General features: G+C 38.2%; 1 protein-coding gene across 1 annotated transcript in view; it reads right to left on the bottom strand.

Moving 5' to 3' along the window:
* Positions 1-17,204, bottom strand: part of LOC133765277 (bifunctional heparan sulfate N-deacetylase/N-sulfotransferase 3) — a 167,085-nt gene that overhangs the window by 33,190 nt on the left and 116,691 nt on the right. The window contains exon 8 of the mRNA XM_062198898.1: positions 663-845. Coding sequence (XP_062054882.1) covers positions 663-845 — 183 coding nt within the window. The remainder of the gene's footprint in view (positions 1-662; positions 846-17,204) is intronic.

The raw sequence follows: 17,204 nt of genomic DNA on the forward strand, positions 1-17,204 counted from the left end.
CATAGGTTATTTGTGAGAAATAAATGATTTAACATATATAAAGTACTCATCTAATACACAGTAAGCACTAGGCAATAATTTTGTTAAGATTATTGAGTTCCACAGATCTTAGAATGGACAACTTCAAAGTAGTTCCTTCACTTATGATGAGTCTGTTCTACAGTGGTTTGAATATGCCATGTTCATGTGTTACTTTTCTCTTAAGAAAATTGGTGATTTTTCCCATGAAACATACCACTTTTCATGTCCAAAGGCATTCCTATTTAGTACTTTTGAAAGTTACTACATTCTGTGGCTGAACATTTCTCATAGACCCTCTAGTTAGCTGGCTACCTGCCTATCATACAACCTGTTTATAATCTTCTAGTCTCTCATCCTATTGCAATCTGAAATTGATCCCTGACTCCTGATGAAAATATTGCAACCGCCAAATCCCTTACTGAGCTTTCATAATTCTGTAACTTCTGATGGCAACACAACAGAGAGTTTAACTCAAGATGTAGCAATAGTATCAGGAAGAAGTAGTTTTCAAAAATACCAACATTTTCAAAATATAGTTTGTTTTCTTAGATGCCTTGACTTTTCAGATTTGGATTATCTCACAGAACTAAAGATACGTTTGTAGGATTAATTAGTTATACCAATTATGAAACCAATTTTACCTGCCAGAGAGGGTCTTTCTGATCAGGAAAGAGCTCAAAATACTTGTGAGCCAGTTGCACTGGAGGCAGAGTCTGAAGTCGCAGGTTGGTCCAGCTCTGTACAAAATTAGCCAAATTTACAAATGTATATAATCCCAGTCGGTCATTCCCATAGTTGGACAAATGGGTCATGAAAATGCTGATCTGAAAAAAACACATGAACTTCACTGTAAGCACGTATTTTTAACAGTAGAGGGCAATTTAACACTTTTGTTTATGGCGTCAGTAATCTCCCTAGGCTCTAGCCATGAGTTGCTGAGGCTATGGAAGCCTTTAGGGTTCGCCGTCTTCTATCCCATTCCGACAAGGCCATAGTCAAAGTGGAAGTTCTCTCCTCCCTTCAGAGAAAGGCACCTCCTACTTTGATGGCCCCGTTCTTTCCACTGGGATCACACTCGCTGAGATCCTTCATTTAGGTCTTCTTCTTCTTGTTAAAACAACATCAGGAGTCACTGTGTACTTACGTCCCATGAGGGATCTGTCCTTAATAGGTTGTTGAAGGTGAAGTAATGATATAGCTAGTACTGAAACAATATTCTTACACTTTGTGGTTATGTGTGGGTGCAAACTGATGAAATCTTCACTTAGTATATACTGAAGCGATCTCCTGTATATAAAGATAATTGAAAATGAAAAAAAAAAAAAACCCTTGGTTTTTTTAAATTGGAAATTACATAGAAAAATAATCAATCTTTTTTTTTTTAAATTATTTTGCAGAATCTCGGTCATTAATGTGATGTACACTGTTATTTAATGCTATAACTAGTACTCCAACAGTATTTTTTTCACTTTGTGTTGCTATGGGAGGGCAAACTGTTGAAATCTCTATATATATATACTAAACTGATTTTCTATATATAAAGAGAATTGAAAATGAATCTTGATGGGAACGGAAGGGGAGAGCGAGTGGGAAAGGGGAGGGTTGCGGGGGGGGGGGAAGTTGTGTGGGGGGGGAGCCTTTGTAATCCATAAGCTGTACTTTGGAAATTTATATTCACTAAATAAAAAAAAAACAAAAACAGTAGAGGGCAGTGTAATCATAGCAATGTAGATGTTTTTTCTTCAGTAGTTTATATAAGTTTTTAATTCACAACGTTTTGAATATATCCGCAAAACCCTCATTATATAAATGCATACATCCAAGATGTTATCAGTAAGATTTAATGAACATTTTTTTCTGACATCTTAATATATTTCATAACAAAAAGTGAGTTCAACAGGCATTGTATACCTACAATTGTGCAACAAGTCTGATACTGAATAACATGCTAGGTATCAACACATAATAGCTTTACAATAGGTAGACCACTAGTCATTTGAAGCAGCAGGATTTCAGGGGGTTGAGATTTTGTAATTTCAATCTACTTATTTGGGTTTATACTGTAGTACTTCAAGTTAGGTGGTATAAGTAATTAATGAAGCATTATTAGCATTAACTGAATGTCTTCTAATTTGCATTTCTAGAAGCACTAATGACAACAGACTGGTGGCTTGAGAAGTTTTTGTGTGTGTGTGCATGATTTATTTATTTGAAAATGAGAGAGAGAGAGAGAGAGAAAGTTTTCTAACCACTGGTTCTCTCTGCAAATGGCTCTAACCATTGGATCTGGGCTAAGGCTGAAGCCAGGAGCCAGGAGTCAGGAGCTTCATCCTGGTGTCCTACATTGGTAGCAGGGGGCTAAGAACTTTGGCCATCTTTTTTTTTTTTTTTTTTAAATTAATTCCTTTATTTATTTGAAAGGCAGACACAGAGAGACAGAGGACCAGAGACAGAAACAGAGAGAGGTCTTCCATCAGTTTTTTCTTTCCCAAGGTCTAGAAGAGCCATCTTTGGCGGCCTTCATTTGTGTATTATCAGGAAGTTGGATTGTAGGGAGTAGCTGGGAATGAAATAGCACTCCAATTTGAGATGCCTGCCTCAAAAGCAGTGGCTTAATCTGCTTTGCCACAACGCTGGCCCCAGGGAACTTTTTGCAATAAAATAAATTGGAATTCTGTAGGCTTCATTAAGTTGGTCTGGGTTCTATAACTGGTATTTTTTAAAGCTACTACTTTAAATTAATGCAGATAATTTGTGTTCATTAGTTGTTGACAAATGGAAAAAAAAACTCTTCAGTAGGAAATTTTCAATGGCAAAGAAAAGCATGGTGATATTTATGCTGCTATAAAGAAGATCATAAATATATTTTATGGGATAATAGTACTTTCCTAAAATACTGAATGCCATGTGAATAAATAGAAATAATTCTTATTACAATAATGAATATAACTGATCATTAAGAGGCTGAAAGAAACATTCAATAAAATTCATTGTGGTAAAGTGGCAGTGATGAGGACAAAGTTATATTAGATTTGATATAATGAATCAAAAATGTAATTAATTACAGCTATGAATAAGAGGAAAATAATCTTACATTCTATGGAACAAAGCCTTCAGGCTTTCACATGAAAATCTCTAACTGTGATCAAGAATATTTAATTATGTTTTTCTTCACTCTGGACATATATCAAACCTTAAGAACTTTCACAAACAAAATAATTTGAGGGTAATTTTAAATAGCTACAAGCATACTTATTCCATGATGGAATAATGCTTCTAAAACTTTTCCCATTTTGGGTCTTTCTGAAAATTGAGACTTAAAATTTAACTTTCTGCTTATTTATTTATAGTAGCTTTAGTTCCAAAACTCTATTTTTATCCCTTTGTTTTCCTCCAAAATTTCTCAAAACAGTAGGCTATTGAGAAATTTATGAAACTTATCCTTAAATTTGGACATTTTTCCTAATATCTGCCAGAGGCAGTATACTTGTTTTATATTCCACATCATAATTGTAGCTGAATGAAGCAAATTGATACTCAAGTTGCCTTTCTCTTAAGAAAAAAACATTAATACAATTAGAAAATTATATATATATATATATATTTAACTTGGTTAGCCACCAGTTCAAATTTCTTGCTTCATTTTATGAAAGATTTATCAATAAATATGTATGTGTCATATTTCACTTGAATAATATCTACATTGGACAGCAAATGGGTAACTTAGAGATGCTCTCTAACTTGGTGCTACTAATACCTTTACTTCTCAAGCTCAGAGAATATTTTATGATGTGACAATTAAAGCAGAGTGACACTTTTCCCCTACATAACTAAAGAAAGTAAAAACTGCTACTGTCTCTGACAAAGATAGAATCAACTCAAGAATTATGAGCTAGTTCATGGTAACACTTTGCTGAAACCAAATCTGATTTGCAAGAAATAAGATGATATTTATAAGGGGACTTCAAAAAGTTTATGGAGAATGGAATTAGAAACTAATTTTGTTTTAAAAATGTTTTGAAATACATGAATATGAGAGATATTCAAAATGTTCATGGAAATGCATGTTATGGAAAAGGTATGTATGGGGTTTCAAATTATTTTTGCAACAAAACATTTTATCTTTTAATTCCATTTTTCTATCAACTTTTTGAAGTTCCTTTGTATATGCTCCTGAATTTAGTCCTGTAAAGCAAAAGCTAATACTTAGCCTCCAAGCAGGGGACCTTTCCCAGGCTTCAAGTTCTATTTTTGTATTCTCACTTTAACATAATGCAAAGTTCACCCTCAGCAAGAGGACTATTTAAGCTGATGTGTTTGGAGCGCATGTCACCTTATGATCCATTTAGACTTTAGACTCAAGTCTGGGATTTATATTTTGTTCTTAAAGAAATACAAGGCCATAAGAGAGCATAATTTGTTAGGAAATAAAACACATCATTTCTTTTAAACTTTCTTTTTAAACGAGAGACAACAGTTTCTCTGACAGAGTGTTCATATCTTTTGCTGAACATGTAACCTGTCAAAGTTTTCTTTATTATTTGTTAGTTAGGATGCTCTGTACAACTGGATTGGTGGGAATAGATATGTAACAAGAATGTTTTGATCAAAAACATAGCTTGCTTTTCCCACAACATTCCTTCCTTACCCGTATTCTGACCTGTGATATTTATAAAGCCACTTCACTTCTTGGCAGTGCTTCATCTGACAACAATCTCTGCATAGCACAGAAACAAATAAAAGCTCGAAAGGTTACCAGTTCAGGGAAAGTAGGTATTAGCCTTTTTAAAAACAAGATGCTTTTATAATTTTAAGTGTTTCAGAACTGAGGTTTTATTTATTTTTTAAGGTGGAATAGGTCAAAATAACTGACTTTTATAATATTTGGAGATTTCAATGAGAACGAAATGTTATTATAATTGCATTTCTAAGCAATTTTTGCAATAAGCGTACTATGAGTAATTAGTTGTTACCTAAAAGACTAATTAGCTGTCTAAAACTCAAATATTGGAAACTATGCCAAGGCATAAAGTTTATATAATAGTTGAAAAAATTCTTCTAAAAGTATTGCTTCCATTTCCTTAAAACTTTGTTTTTTAAAACTCTTTTTTGATTAACCTATAGTAATAGCACATATTTATAGAGTACAGTGTGATATTTCAATACATGTTTACAATTTATACTGATCAAATCAGGGTACTTAATGTTTATTTCCTTATCAGCATTACTCTGTGTTGAGCTCAAAAGAATATCTTTCTAGGCCGGCGCTGTGGCTTAACAGGCTAATCCTCCTCCTTGCGGCGCCGGCACACCGGGTTCTAGTCCCGGTTGGGGCGCCGGATTCTGTCCCGGTTGCCCCTCTTCCAGGCCAGCTCTCTGCTATGGCCCGGGAAGGCAGTGGAGGATGGCCCAGTCGCTTGGGCCCTGCACCCGCATGGGAGACCAGGAGAAGCACCTGGCTCCTGGCTTCGGATCAGCGCGATGCGCCGGCCACAGCGGCCATTGGAGGGTGAACCAACGGCAAAAAGGAAGACCTTCCTCTCTGTTTCTCTCTCACTATCCACTCTGCCTGTCAAAAAAAAAAAAAAAAAAAAAAAATCTTTCTAGCCTGACACTGATATTTATATCAAGATACTTATCTGTGATTTTTTTTTCTATACAAGGCAAAATGTAAATGCCAAATACTGTTTATAGTATTATTTAAGAGAAAGAAAAGAGATATCATTTGTGATTGGAGCTAAGATAAACATTTGGGAAGGATTATCTGTACATCCAGCATAAACCCTCTGAATCCATTCACTTCCAAGTATGGAAGTGAATTACCACCTAGAAGAATTAGGACAGAAACATGAGTCTTGGTGCAAAAGCTGTTGACAGTGCAGCACTACTTCTGTTGGGAAGGTCAGCAGAAGCGAACAGAAAATAAATATGTAAAAGATCAGTTATTTCATATACACCATGCCTTTTATGACCATGCTGCTCAGTTCAAATCCATGACATTTTACTGATTGTACTGTCATTTGCCAGATGCTCTGCCTGGTTATTGGGGTGCAGAGATAAATATTATACTCATTTTTTAAGTTTTGTTTGTGAAAAGATTCAGAATTCAAAAGATAGAATTTACAACAAAAATGTCTCCCTCCCACCTCCGACACTCAGCCAACCTCTTTTGTTTAGTTTTAGTATTCTGGGTGCCCAGATTCAAATGTTTTTAGCTTATGTAAAATCATCTAGGAAGTTTTAAAGTCTGGCCATCAGGCTTCATTCTCAAAAAAATCTATTTTTCTATGTCTGAAGGGGGTCGTGGCACCTTCATTTTAGAGAGCTCCCCCCTAGTTGTCCTGATGCACTTGCTTGTGGAACATGATTAGAGGAAAATTGAGTAGACTCAGTTTTCTCAGGGAAATGTTTATTTCTTATGGAACTGTATATGTTTATGCCAAAGAGAAATTCAAGTCACCAAAGCTATGGTGGCTCTGTAGTGGTCTTTTTGAGTACATTTTAAAAATAGACTTATCCTAACCATAAATATATTTCAGTAGTATAGCCTTAGAGCTGTCCCTATCACAATGAACAACTTGGTAGGTACCCTTGATCATGGTTTTTGGAGGTTTCTGCACTGCTAACAGATGTATTGAGATGCACAGATTGCTGAGGGGAAGAAAAAACTGGTTCAGATAGACATGTACGATCCCTTTTTTTTTTAAAGATTATTTATTATTTTCTTTATTTGAAAGAGAGAGAGAGAGAGAGAGTGAGAGCGAGCAATCTCGTATTTGCTGGTTCGGTTCCCAAATGCTTGCAAAAGCCAATGCTGGACTAGACTGAAGCTAGGAGTTTGGAACTCCATCTGGGTCACCTAATATGTGTACTTGAGCCATAATCTGCTGCCTCACAGGTTGCACATAATTATGAAGCTGGAATGGAGAGTGGAATCAGAACTTTAATCCTGGCACTGTGATAAGGCATGCAGGTGCCCCACGTGTCATCATAATTGCTGAAAACACTCACCCTCAATCCTTTTTTATTAAACCAAAATTCTTCTCCATTTCCACATGATGTTTCAAATGAATATTACCTTAAAACTTCTCTGCTTAAAAGGTTGCCTTCATGTTGATTTTTACCTTATGTCATGGAATTTTAAAGGTGTAGCAGATGACAAGTAGACTATAATTTACTTCTTGTCCTTCTTCCTCCTTGACGTACAGCCCCAGATCAGAAATATTATTTATGAAGGAATCAGGAAAACAGTTTATTTTATGCCACAGTGATTAAAAACTGAAAGTTTCATTTTTATTATCATGAAAAATATATGAGTTCCATCACTTACAAAATTATATACCATGACATGAGCATGTGTCTTTTTGAAAAATAAAAAAAAAAATTGAGCAGAAAGGCTATTCTAGTAATATCTCCACAAAAACCTCCTATTTTAAAATTTCCTGGCTCAAACCTTCTAATTCCATTTAGTGTGTCATCCTAAATTACAACACACAGCCTCAGCATATCTTTCCAATCTTCTTTTTAAAAAATTTTATTATTTATTTATTTATTTTAAACTTTTAGGATACAATATTCTGGGCTGGCAGTTTTTCTCTCTTAGTACCTGGGCTATGTCTCGCCATTCCCTTCTAGCTTGTAGGGTTTCTGATGAGAAGTCTGCTGTGAGTCTAATTGGAGATCCTCTAAGAGTAATCTGACGTTTCTCTCTTGCACATAGTATAAATTTCCAAAGTACAGCTTTTGGATTATAGTGGTTTTTTCCCCCCAAAACTTCCCTCCCACCCGCAACCATCCCATCTCCCATCTCCCGCTCCCTCTCCCATTCCATTCACCTCAAGATTCATTTTCAATTATCTTTAAATACAGAAGATCAATTTAGTGTATATTAAGTAAAGATTTCATCAGTTTGCACCCACACAGAAACACAAAGTGTAAAGTACTATTTGAGTACTAATTATACTGTTAGTTCACATAGCACAACACGTTAAGGACAGAGATCCTACATGGGGAGTAAGTGCACAGTGACTTCTGTTGTTGATTTAACAATTGACACTCTTATTTATGACGTCAGTAATCACCCTAGGCTCTTGTCATGAGCTCCCAAGGCTATGGAAGCCTTTTGAGTTCGCCAACTCTGATCTTATTTAGACAAGGCCATAGTCAAAGTGGAAGTTCTCTCCTCCCTTCAAAGAAAGGCACCTCCTTCTTTGAGGCCCATTCTTTCTACTGGGTTCTCACTCGCAGAGATCTTTCATTTAGTGTTTTTTTTTTTTTTTTTTTTTTTTGCCAGAGTGTCTTGACTTTCCATGCCTAAAATATTCTCATGGGCTTTTCAGTCAGATCCGAATGGCTTAAGGGCTGATTCTGAGGCCAGAGTGCTATTTAGAACATCTGCTATTCTATGAGTCTGCTGTGTATCCCACTTCCCATGTTGGATCGTTCTCTCCCTTTTTAATTCTATCAGTTAGTATTAGCAGACACTAGTCTTGTTTATGTGATCCCTTTGACTCTTAATCCTATCATTATGATCAACTGTGGACTGAAATTGATCACTTGGATTAGTGAGATGGCATTGGTACATGCCACCTTGATGGGATTGAATTGGAATCCCCTGGCACGTTTCTAACTCTACCATTAGGAGTAAGTCCGATTGAGCATGTGCAGAACTGTACATCTCCTCCCTCTCTTATTCCCATTCTTATATTTAACAGGGATCACTTTTCAGTTAAATTTAAAACCTAAGAATAATTGTGTGTTAATTAAAGAGATCAACCAATGGTATTAACTAGAACAAAAAAATACTAAAAGGAATAAAGTAGTAAGTTGTTTCTCGACAGTCAGGACAAGGGCTGATCAAGTCATTGTTTCTCATAGTGTCCATTTCACTTCAACAGGTTTTCTTTTGGTGCTCGGTTAGTTGTCACCGATCAGGGAGAACATATGATATTTGTCCCTTTGGGACTGGCTTATTTCACTCAGCATGATGTTTTCCAGATTCCTCCATCTTGTTGCAAATGACCGGATTTCATTGTTTTTGACTGCTGCATAATATTCTATAGAGTATATATCCCATAATTTCTTTATCCAGTCTACTGTAGATGAGCATTTAGGTTGATTCCATGTCTTAGCTATTGTGAATTGAGCTGCAATCAACACTGAGGTGCAGACAGCTCTTTTATTTGCCAATTTAATTTCCTTTGGGTAAATTTCAAGGAGTGGGATGGCTGGGTTGTATGGTAGGGTTATATTCAGGTTTCTGAGGAATCTCCAGACTGACTTCCATAGTGGCTTTACCAGCTTGCATTCCCACCAACAGTGGGTTAGTGTCCCTTTTCCCCACATCCTTGCCAGCATCTGTTGTTGGTAGATTTCTGTATGTGAGCCATTCTCACCGGGGTGAGGTGAAACCTCATTGATTTGCATTTCCCTTATGGCTAGTGATCCTGAATACTTTTTCATGTGCCTGTTGGCCATTTGGATTTCCTCTTTTGAAAAATGTCTATTGAGGTTCTTGGCACATCTCTTAAGTGAGTTATTTGTTTTGTTGCTGTGGTGTTTCTTGATCTCTTTGTAGATTCTGGTTATTAAACCTTTATCGGTTGCATAGTTTGCAAATATTTTTCCCAATCTTCTTTTAGACCCCTTCTGTATTGAGGGTAAGACAAAACAGCTTCTTTGCTTGCTGTTTTCCAATGTTTGCTGCCTACTTCCATAGCTTTGTTTAGGTAGTTTCTTTTCTCTAGAACACACTGCTTCACTTTTCTATTTAACTCAAGCCTATGTGTCCAAGAATGTCACACCCACTTTTTCAGATCTCTCTAGGTAAATACAACATAGGTGCTCTTGGTTGTGCTTTTTGAACTGTCTAGTTTTATATTTCTGACATTTTCCTACCCAGGTTCTTATTATGTTTTTTTATCTCTGGATTGTAAGGTTCATGGGGGCTGGCATGGGGTCTTTCATTTTATTCTCTGAACTGCCTATGCTATATAGTATGTGCCTTGAGTTGGCACCAACAATTTTGTTTGTAAAATTGGGAAATCCAGGGTCAATTTTTTTTTCAGTACTATTCATTCGAAATAGTGGAGTAAGCATTGTGTTAAACCACTGCTTGGGATGTCTACATTCCATTTTGGAATGCCTGGTATTGATTCCTGCCTCTTCTTTGACCCAGATTTCTGCTAAACAGCAGATGATGGTTCAAGTATTTGGGACCCTGCAATCCATATGGAACATTCATCTGGGGTTCTTGGCTCCTGGCTTTGGCCTGGCTCAGCCTTGTCTGTTGCTGACAATTGGGGAGTGAACCAGCAGATTGAAGACCTCTCTCCCTCCCCCATTTCAATTAAAAAAATTAAGTAAGTACTGAAAAAATTGTAGATCTCCTCCACAGTAAGTTAAATGCTGCATAGTTTTATTCATATGTGGACTCTAAAAAGTCAGTCTCATAGAAATTCAGAGTAGAGTAGGGTTAGCAGAGGTTAGGGATAATAGAGTGAGGGGGAGATGGGAAGGTTTGGTCAGTGGGTATTAAGTTCTAGTTAGTTAAGAGAAATAGGTTCTGTTGTTCTACTGCACAGTAGGGTGACTATAGACAATAACATGGTATGTATTTCAAAACAGAAGAAAGGATTCAGAAATTTTTTACTACAAAGAAATGATAAATTTGTGTGTGGGGGGATAGATATGCTTACCCTAATTTGAACATTATACAATCAATACATGTATAGAAACAGCCCAGGGTACCCCACAATATGCATTCTTTTAACATCTTAAAACATTAAAAACCATCAAATTCCTAAATCATCTGTGTGCTTTCAGTGCTGCCAATCTAAGATTTTGGATCAATTCTTCCATTTAATTATTTCACTCCTACATAAGGACTGTTCAGTACAGCTACAGAAAAACACAATGGGAGCTATTCATATCACATAAGCATATGGTTCCCAATCTCAATTGAATCCTAAGTACTATTGGATATTCTTTTTATTTCTTGTCACTTGGCTCTTCAGTTCCCTTTAGCAGCTATTTCAAACTTTCATACTTCTCTTGAAGCCTTCTGCTCAATCTCACTCCTACTCAACTTCCAAGCTAAGTATTTCATAAAAACTAGGGAATAATGACCATCAGGCAGGAATTCTCTCAGGTCGCTACCCTTTTCCATACACATTTGTCTTACAAAAATTCCTCCTGACATCTGCAGTGGCAGGCAAAGGTGTTCCATTCTATATTCTTTTTTTTTTTTTTTTTGGACAGGCAGAGTGGACAGTAGAGGGAGACAGAGAGAAAGGTCTTCCTTTTTGCTGTTGGTTCACCCTCCAATGGCCGCCGCGGTAGGCGTGCTGCGGCCGGCGCACCGTGCTGTTCCGATGGCAGGAGCCAGGTGCTTCTCCTGGTCTCCCATGGAGATGGTGCAGGGCCCAAGAACTTGGGCCATCCTCCACTGCACTCCCTGGCCACAGCAGAGAGCTGGCCTGGAAGAGGGGCAACCGGAACAGGATCGGTGCCCCGACCGGGACTAGAACCCAGTGTGCCGGCGCCACAAGGCGGAGGATTAGCCTACTGAGCCATGGCGCCAGCCTCCATTCTGTATTCTAAACTAATTCATGTGTATCTCCCAGTGTTTTCATTCCCTGTTTTCAACTACTATGACATCTTATTCCATTATGTCCTAGGCTCTCCTTCAGTTTTTAATCTCCTCTATCACTCTCCTTCTCAGTCGCATTCTTCAAAGAAGCAGTATATACATGCTGCCTTACTCCTCACTTCCATTCTCATTTTTTCAGTCTTTAAAATTTATATATGGTGAACAAATTTTAGGTATTTCATATATACAGATTAAGAGCGTAGTGATACACCCATCCCACCATCCTTCTATCCATACTTTTCTCGTAAATTTTATATATGAACATTAGGTGTCTAATCATCACTTTTATCTGAATTTTCCATAGCTATCTCATTTTCAGCATCAATAAATTGAACACATATGTTTAAAATAGAGTACAAATATGCTCTAGGAGAGCAGAGACATCATTTTTTTTTATCATTGTCAGATCCTTAGTATCTAGGCATCTAGATAATAACTAGCATATAGCAGATGCTTAGGAAATAAATAGCTGAATGAATGAATCTTTACAATAGATCTGGTTGTCTTTCTGCATTACTTAATTTGGCTTTGGCTTAAGGTTACTACTGTTTATAAGGTCATGATATAAAAAAACTGACAATACTCCAGATACTTACTAGCTCCTTCCTAATCAACTGATCTGGTTTTGTCTTAACAGTCTCTCTCTCTCTCTCTCTCTCTCTCTCTCTCTCTCTCTCTCTCTTTCTCTCTCTCTCTTTTTTTTGACAGGCAGTTAGTGAGAGAGAGAGAGAGAGAGAGACAGAGAGAAAGGTCTTCCTTTTTCTGTTCGTTCACCCCCCACATGGCCACGGCTGGCGCTCTGTGCCGACCCGAAGCCAGGAGCCAGGTGCTTCCTCCTAGTCTCCCATGTGGGTGCAGGGCCCAAGCATTTGGGCCATCTTCCACTGTCTTCCTGGGCCACAGCAGAGAGCTGGACTGGAAGAGGAGCAACCGGGACAGAATCTGGTGCCCCGACTGGGACTAGAACCCGGGGTGCCAGCGCCACAGGCGGAGGATTAGCGTAGTGAGCCCTGGCGTCAGCCCATAACAATCTCTTTTAAAATTCCAACTCTTCATGTCTATCCTTAGTTGAACTTTCCTTTTTTTATTTTGTTTTTGTTTTTAAAGATTTTTATTTATTTGAGAGGTAGAGTTACTTACAGAGAATGGGAGAGACAGAGAGAAAGTCTTCCATCTGCTGGTTCACTCCCAAAATAGCTGCGACGGCCAGAGCTGCACCAATCAAGCCAGGAGCCAGGAGCTTCTTCTCGGTCTCCCATACAGGTACAGGGGCCCAAGCACTTGGGTCATCTTCTACTGCTTTCCCAGGCCATATCAGGGAACTGGATCAGAAGAGGGGCAGCCGGGGACGAACCAGCACCCATACTGGATGCCAGTGCTGCAGGCAGAGCTTAGCCCACTGTGCCACAGCACCGGCCCCATTTCCTGGTTTAATCTCTCATTTTATTTTACCTGAGTTCTTTAAAAGCTTTCTTGCTGGTCTTTCTCCTTCCAATTTTATGCTCCTCTAATCTATCCCCTAGAACACTGCTGTCTGACAGATACATAATAGAAGTCACATGGATAATTTTACGTTGTTTTTTTTTTTTTTTAAGTTTTATTAGTTTGAAAGGCATATATGCAGAAAAAGAAGGAGAGAGAACCTGCCATCCGCTGGTTCACTTCCCAAATGGCTGCAATGGCCGAGGTTGGATTAGGCAGAAGCCAGGTGCCAGAAGCTTTTTCTGGGTCTCCTACATGAGTGCAGGGCTGCCCCTATCACTTGGGCCATTTTCTGCTGCTTTCCCAGGCACATTAGCAGGAAGCTGGATGGAAGTGGAGCATCTGGAACTTGAACCAGTTCCCAAATGAGCTGCTAATACCGCAGGTGGAGGCTTACCCTTCTGCGCCACAGTGCTGGCCCCCAATTTTACATTTTTAGTAGCTACATTACAAAAACTAAAAAGTGAAATTGACTTCAATAATACATTTAATATGTTAAAATATTATCCATTCAGCATATAATCCATGTAAATATAATTAATGAGATACTTTGTATTTTTAATAAGTCTTCAAATAGCCACATTTCAAGTGTTGGCTGCATACTAGATGGTGTAGTTCTAGAGTCAGTGACCTTACTGCTTCAAGAGTCCATCATGATCTACCCCTCCCTTCTCCATCTGCAGAGATTTCCATTTACCTTCTTTACTTTTCTTTCCAGGGAGTGCTTCCATGCATTTGTAGGTGTAGCCTGTTCTACACAGAATACCCTCCTGTGTTTTCATTCGTCCTTGCATCTTCCAAGTTGAAGTGACTTCTTTATATCTTAACTGAAACTTATGCTCTCTTAAACTTTTTGTTATAAGTTTTTTTCACTTGTTATATGTTTCTTTTGCTAAACTGTGAACTCACTAAGAGCAGGAACAATGTTATAATCTCCATTGTGTCTATAATTATGTGAATGGTTCATTAAATAAGTATTTGTTAATTTAATTGTATAATAGCCTACTGCTAAGAATTTGTTGAATTAAATTCTTCCTCATTGTAGACAGCCTTTCCTCTTTTAAAAATTGCACATTCAGGGCCAGTGTTGTGGCATAGTAGGTAAGGATACATTGCTGGCATCCCATATGGCCACAAAAAATTGTGAGCTTCCAAATTTCAAAATTTTAAAGAAAATGATTTGAAATATGGATTTACATTTTCTTATATTACTGTGAGGTTATGATGATTACCAAGCCATTTAAAAATAGTGTTTATTCCATCCTATAAATTTTCATATTGTATTTATGCTCACTATATAAACATGTTAATATAAAATCCCTTACTAAAATATTCAAATTTAGATAAGTATTGGGTAGCCCATAAATTAAACACAAGATTTGTGGTATAGTCATGAAAGCAATCTAATTACCTTTTTTCCATTGTCTTTTTAGAATTCACTCAGTGTGGGTGATATTTCCCTCATCCCTGGATAAAGGATAAGATAGGCAGAATAGTTTTCTTAGTCTCTCAGGTGACAGAAAATTCTCATGTGGTTTTTGGTCATTGATGGAAACTTGACTTTTTTTCTAAGCTTTCTGGTCCAGAAAATAACCATAACTCCAAACTTTTTGCAATATTCAGTTTCAATTTTTTTTTAATCAAGCTGGAACTTGTGAAAGAGATTTGCAAGAGGAGCTGTGAAAAGTGACCAACATTGTCTCCTCTTGTGGATGATTTTACTCTTCCTCCTACTTACTGAAGTTTCTGATCCCTTAGTATTTGAGACATGGAGATGAAGCAGGGAAAGGTACATAGAGAATTATCATTTAAGTGATACTGTCTAAGACTGCATGCATCGGGGCTGATGTTGACCCACAGCTTACAACTCTGGCATCCTGTATCAGAGTGTCGGGTCGATCCCGGACTGCTTTGCTTCCAATACGACTTCCAGCTCATGTGCTTGGGAAGGCAACAGAGGATGGCCCAAGTACTTGTACCCCTGCCTCCCATGTAGAGAGCAGAATGGGTTTCCTGGCTCCTGGCTTCAGCATGGCCCGTACCTGGCTGTTGTGCATTTTTAGCAGCGAATTAGTTGATGGAATCTCTCTCTCTCTTTTTCTGTTTTTTTTTTTTTTAATTAATCATTCTAACAATCTATCAGTCAATATCAAAAGAAGAGATGACGTGTTTAAAACTGTCTGACATCCTTGGAGACTACACTTCTGATCCTACTGATGCAATTTCCTTTCCTTTCCGAGACCAGTGCACCTCCAGTTCCTTGTTAGGAGACCTCTTGAGCAGCATCTCCTTTTAAAGGATCTCAGGCTGATATTCCTATCAACAGTTCCATATCTGGGCCTTGTGATATGTGGGTCTTGACTTTGAAAATGAGGGGCTATAATTCCCAGAACTGGCTGTCTCTTTGTCTGACACAGTCTTTTTTAGCAAATCTCTCCTCTCAGTTTAGTTTTGTCAGTTGCGAGACAGAAACCCACTGTGTCTCACTCATGCAAGGAATATTTATCAAGCTCTATGATGGTTTTGGAGACCCTCAAGATGTATCTGAAGGGCTGGCGCTGTGGCCTAGTGGGCTAAGCCTCCGCCTGTGGCGCTGGCATCACATATGGGTGTCAGTTCATGTCCCAGCTGTTCCTCTTCTGATCCAGCTCTCTACTAGTGCCTAGGAAAACATTAGAAGATGGCCCAAGTGCTTGGGACCCTGCTGCACCTTCATGGGAGACCCAAAGCAGCTCCTGGCTCCTGGCTTCAGACTGGCTCAGCTCTGGCCGTTGCAGCCATTTGGGGAGTGAACCAGCAGCTGGAAAACTTTTCTCTCTGTCTTTCCCTCTCTATGTCTGCAACTCTATCTCTCAACTAAATAAATTTAAAAAATTAAAAAAAAAACAACAACAACAAAAAACACCGATCTGAGATGGGCAATGGGACAAGTACTCACCCCTCTGCTCTACCACAAGTAAAGGGACTCATACTCGCCATACAGCATGACTCTTTTTAAAAATCCTCTTCCCAAATTCTCCTTAAATGCCAGAAAGTTGACCTTTTTTTATCCTGGGTATGAGTGAGACATTTGAAATTTTGGCATGATGGACCCCCTCACTATCTTTCATATTTTTGTATTACAATAGCTATTTTTTATTTTTTAAAAAGATTTATTTATTTGAAAGACAGAGTTACAGAGAGGTAGAGATAGAGACAGAGAGAGAGGTCTTCCATCCGCTGGTTCACTCCCCAGATGGCTGCAATGGCCGGAGCTGTGCCGATCCGAAGCCAGGAGCCAGGAGATTCTTCCAAGTCTGCCACGCAGGTGCAGGGGCCCAAGGACTTGCTATCCAGGCCATAGCAGAGAGCTGGATCGGAAGAAGAGCAGCCGGGACTAGAACCAGCACCCATATGGGATACCAGCGCTCCAGGCCAGGGTGATAACCCGCTGTGCCACAGCACCGGCCTCTATAATAGCTGTTTTATGCAAAGAAAGCACTTTCATGAATTGTGTAAGCATTTTCAATGGGAGGAAAAAAGTATCATTTTAATTTCTAAGGAGTAAACTCAGTGGGTACTTTTTTTCCTACCTGGCTGTGCCTTAGTCATCATTTAAGAATCCCAAAGGAAAGCTCAAATGCAGAATAATTTGGCAAAGGGCACTTAACATTTTGAATTTGGGGTCTGATAGGCTTTAAAGGAAAGCTGGAAGGGTAAATCAATTGCTCTCAATTAGGGACAGGTTTCAAAGGTACAGTCATAGGGTCAATGTAATTTAAACCAATTTAACTTGGAGAGGTTTGTCATTTTTAGAACATTTATATTTCTCACTTAGTTTTTCTGGCTGTACATTCAGAACTGCAAGTTCAGCCCTTTTATTACAAGCTAATGATTGATTAACAATTAACATTTCTGTTAGGTGGCAGAAGAAGTAATTCTATGGGCTTAATACATTATTACTTTAGCTTCTGAACAAATGTTTACATGCAATGAGTGTCTCCAGTTCTCAGACCACCAATTTTCAATTAATTTGCTTTGTGTAACTTGCTCATGCTGTTCTGTTATTGTC

The sequence above is a fragment of the Lepus europaeus genome, chromosome 8, assembly GCF_033115175.1.
Source record: "Lepus europaeus isolate LE1 chromosome 8, mLepTim1.pri, whole genome shotgun sequence".
In the NCBI taxonomy this organism is placed as follows: domain Eukaryota; kingdom Metazoa; phylum Chordata; class Mammalia; order Lagomorpha; family Leporidae; genus Lepus; species Lepus europaeus.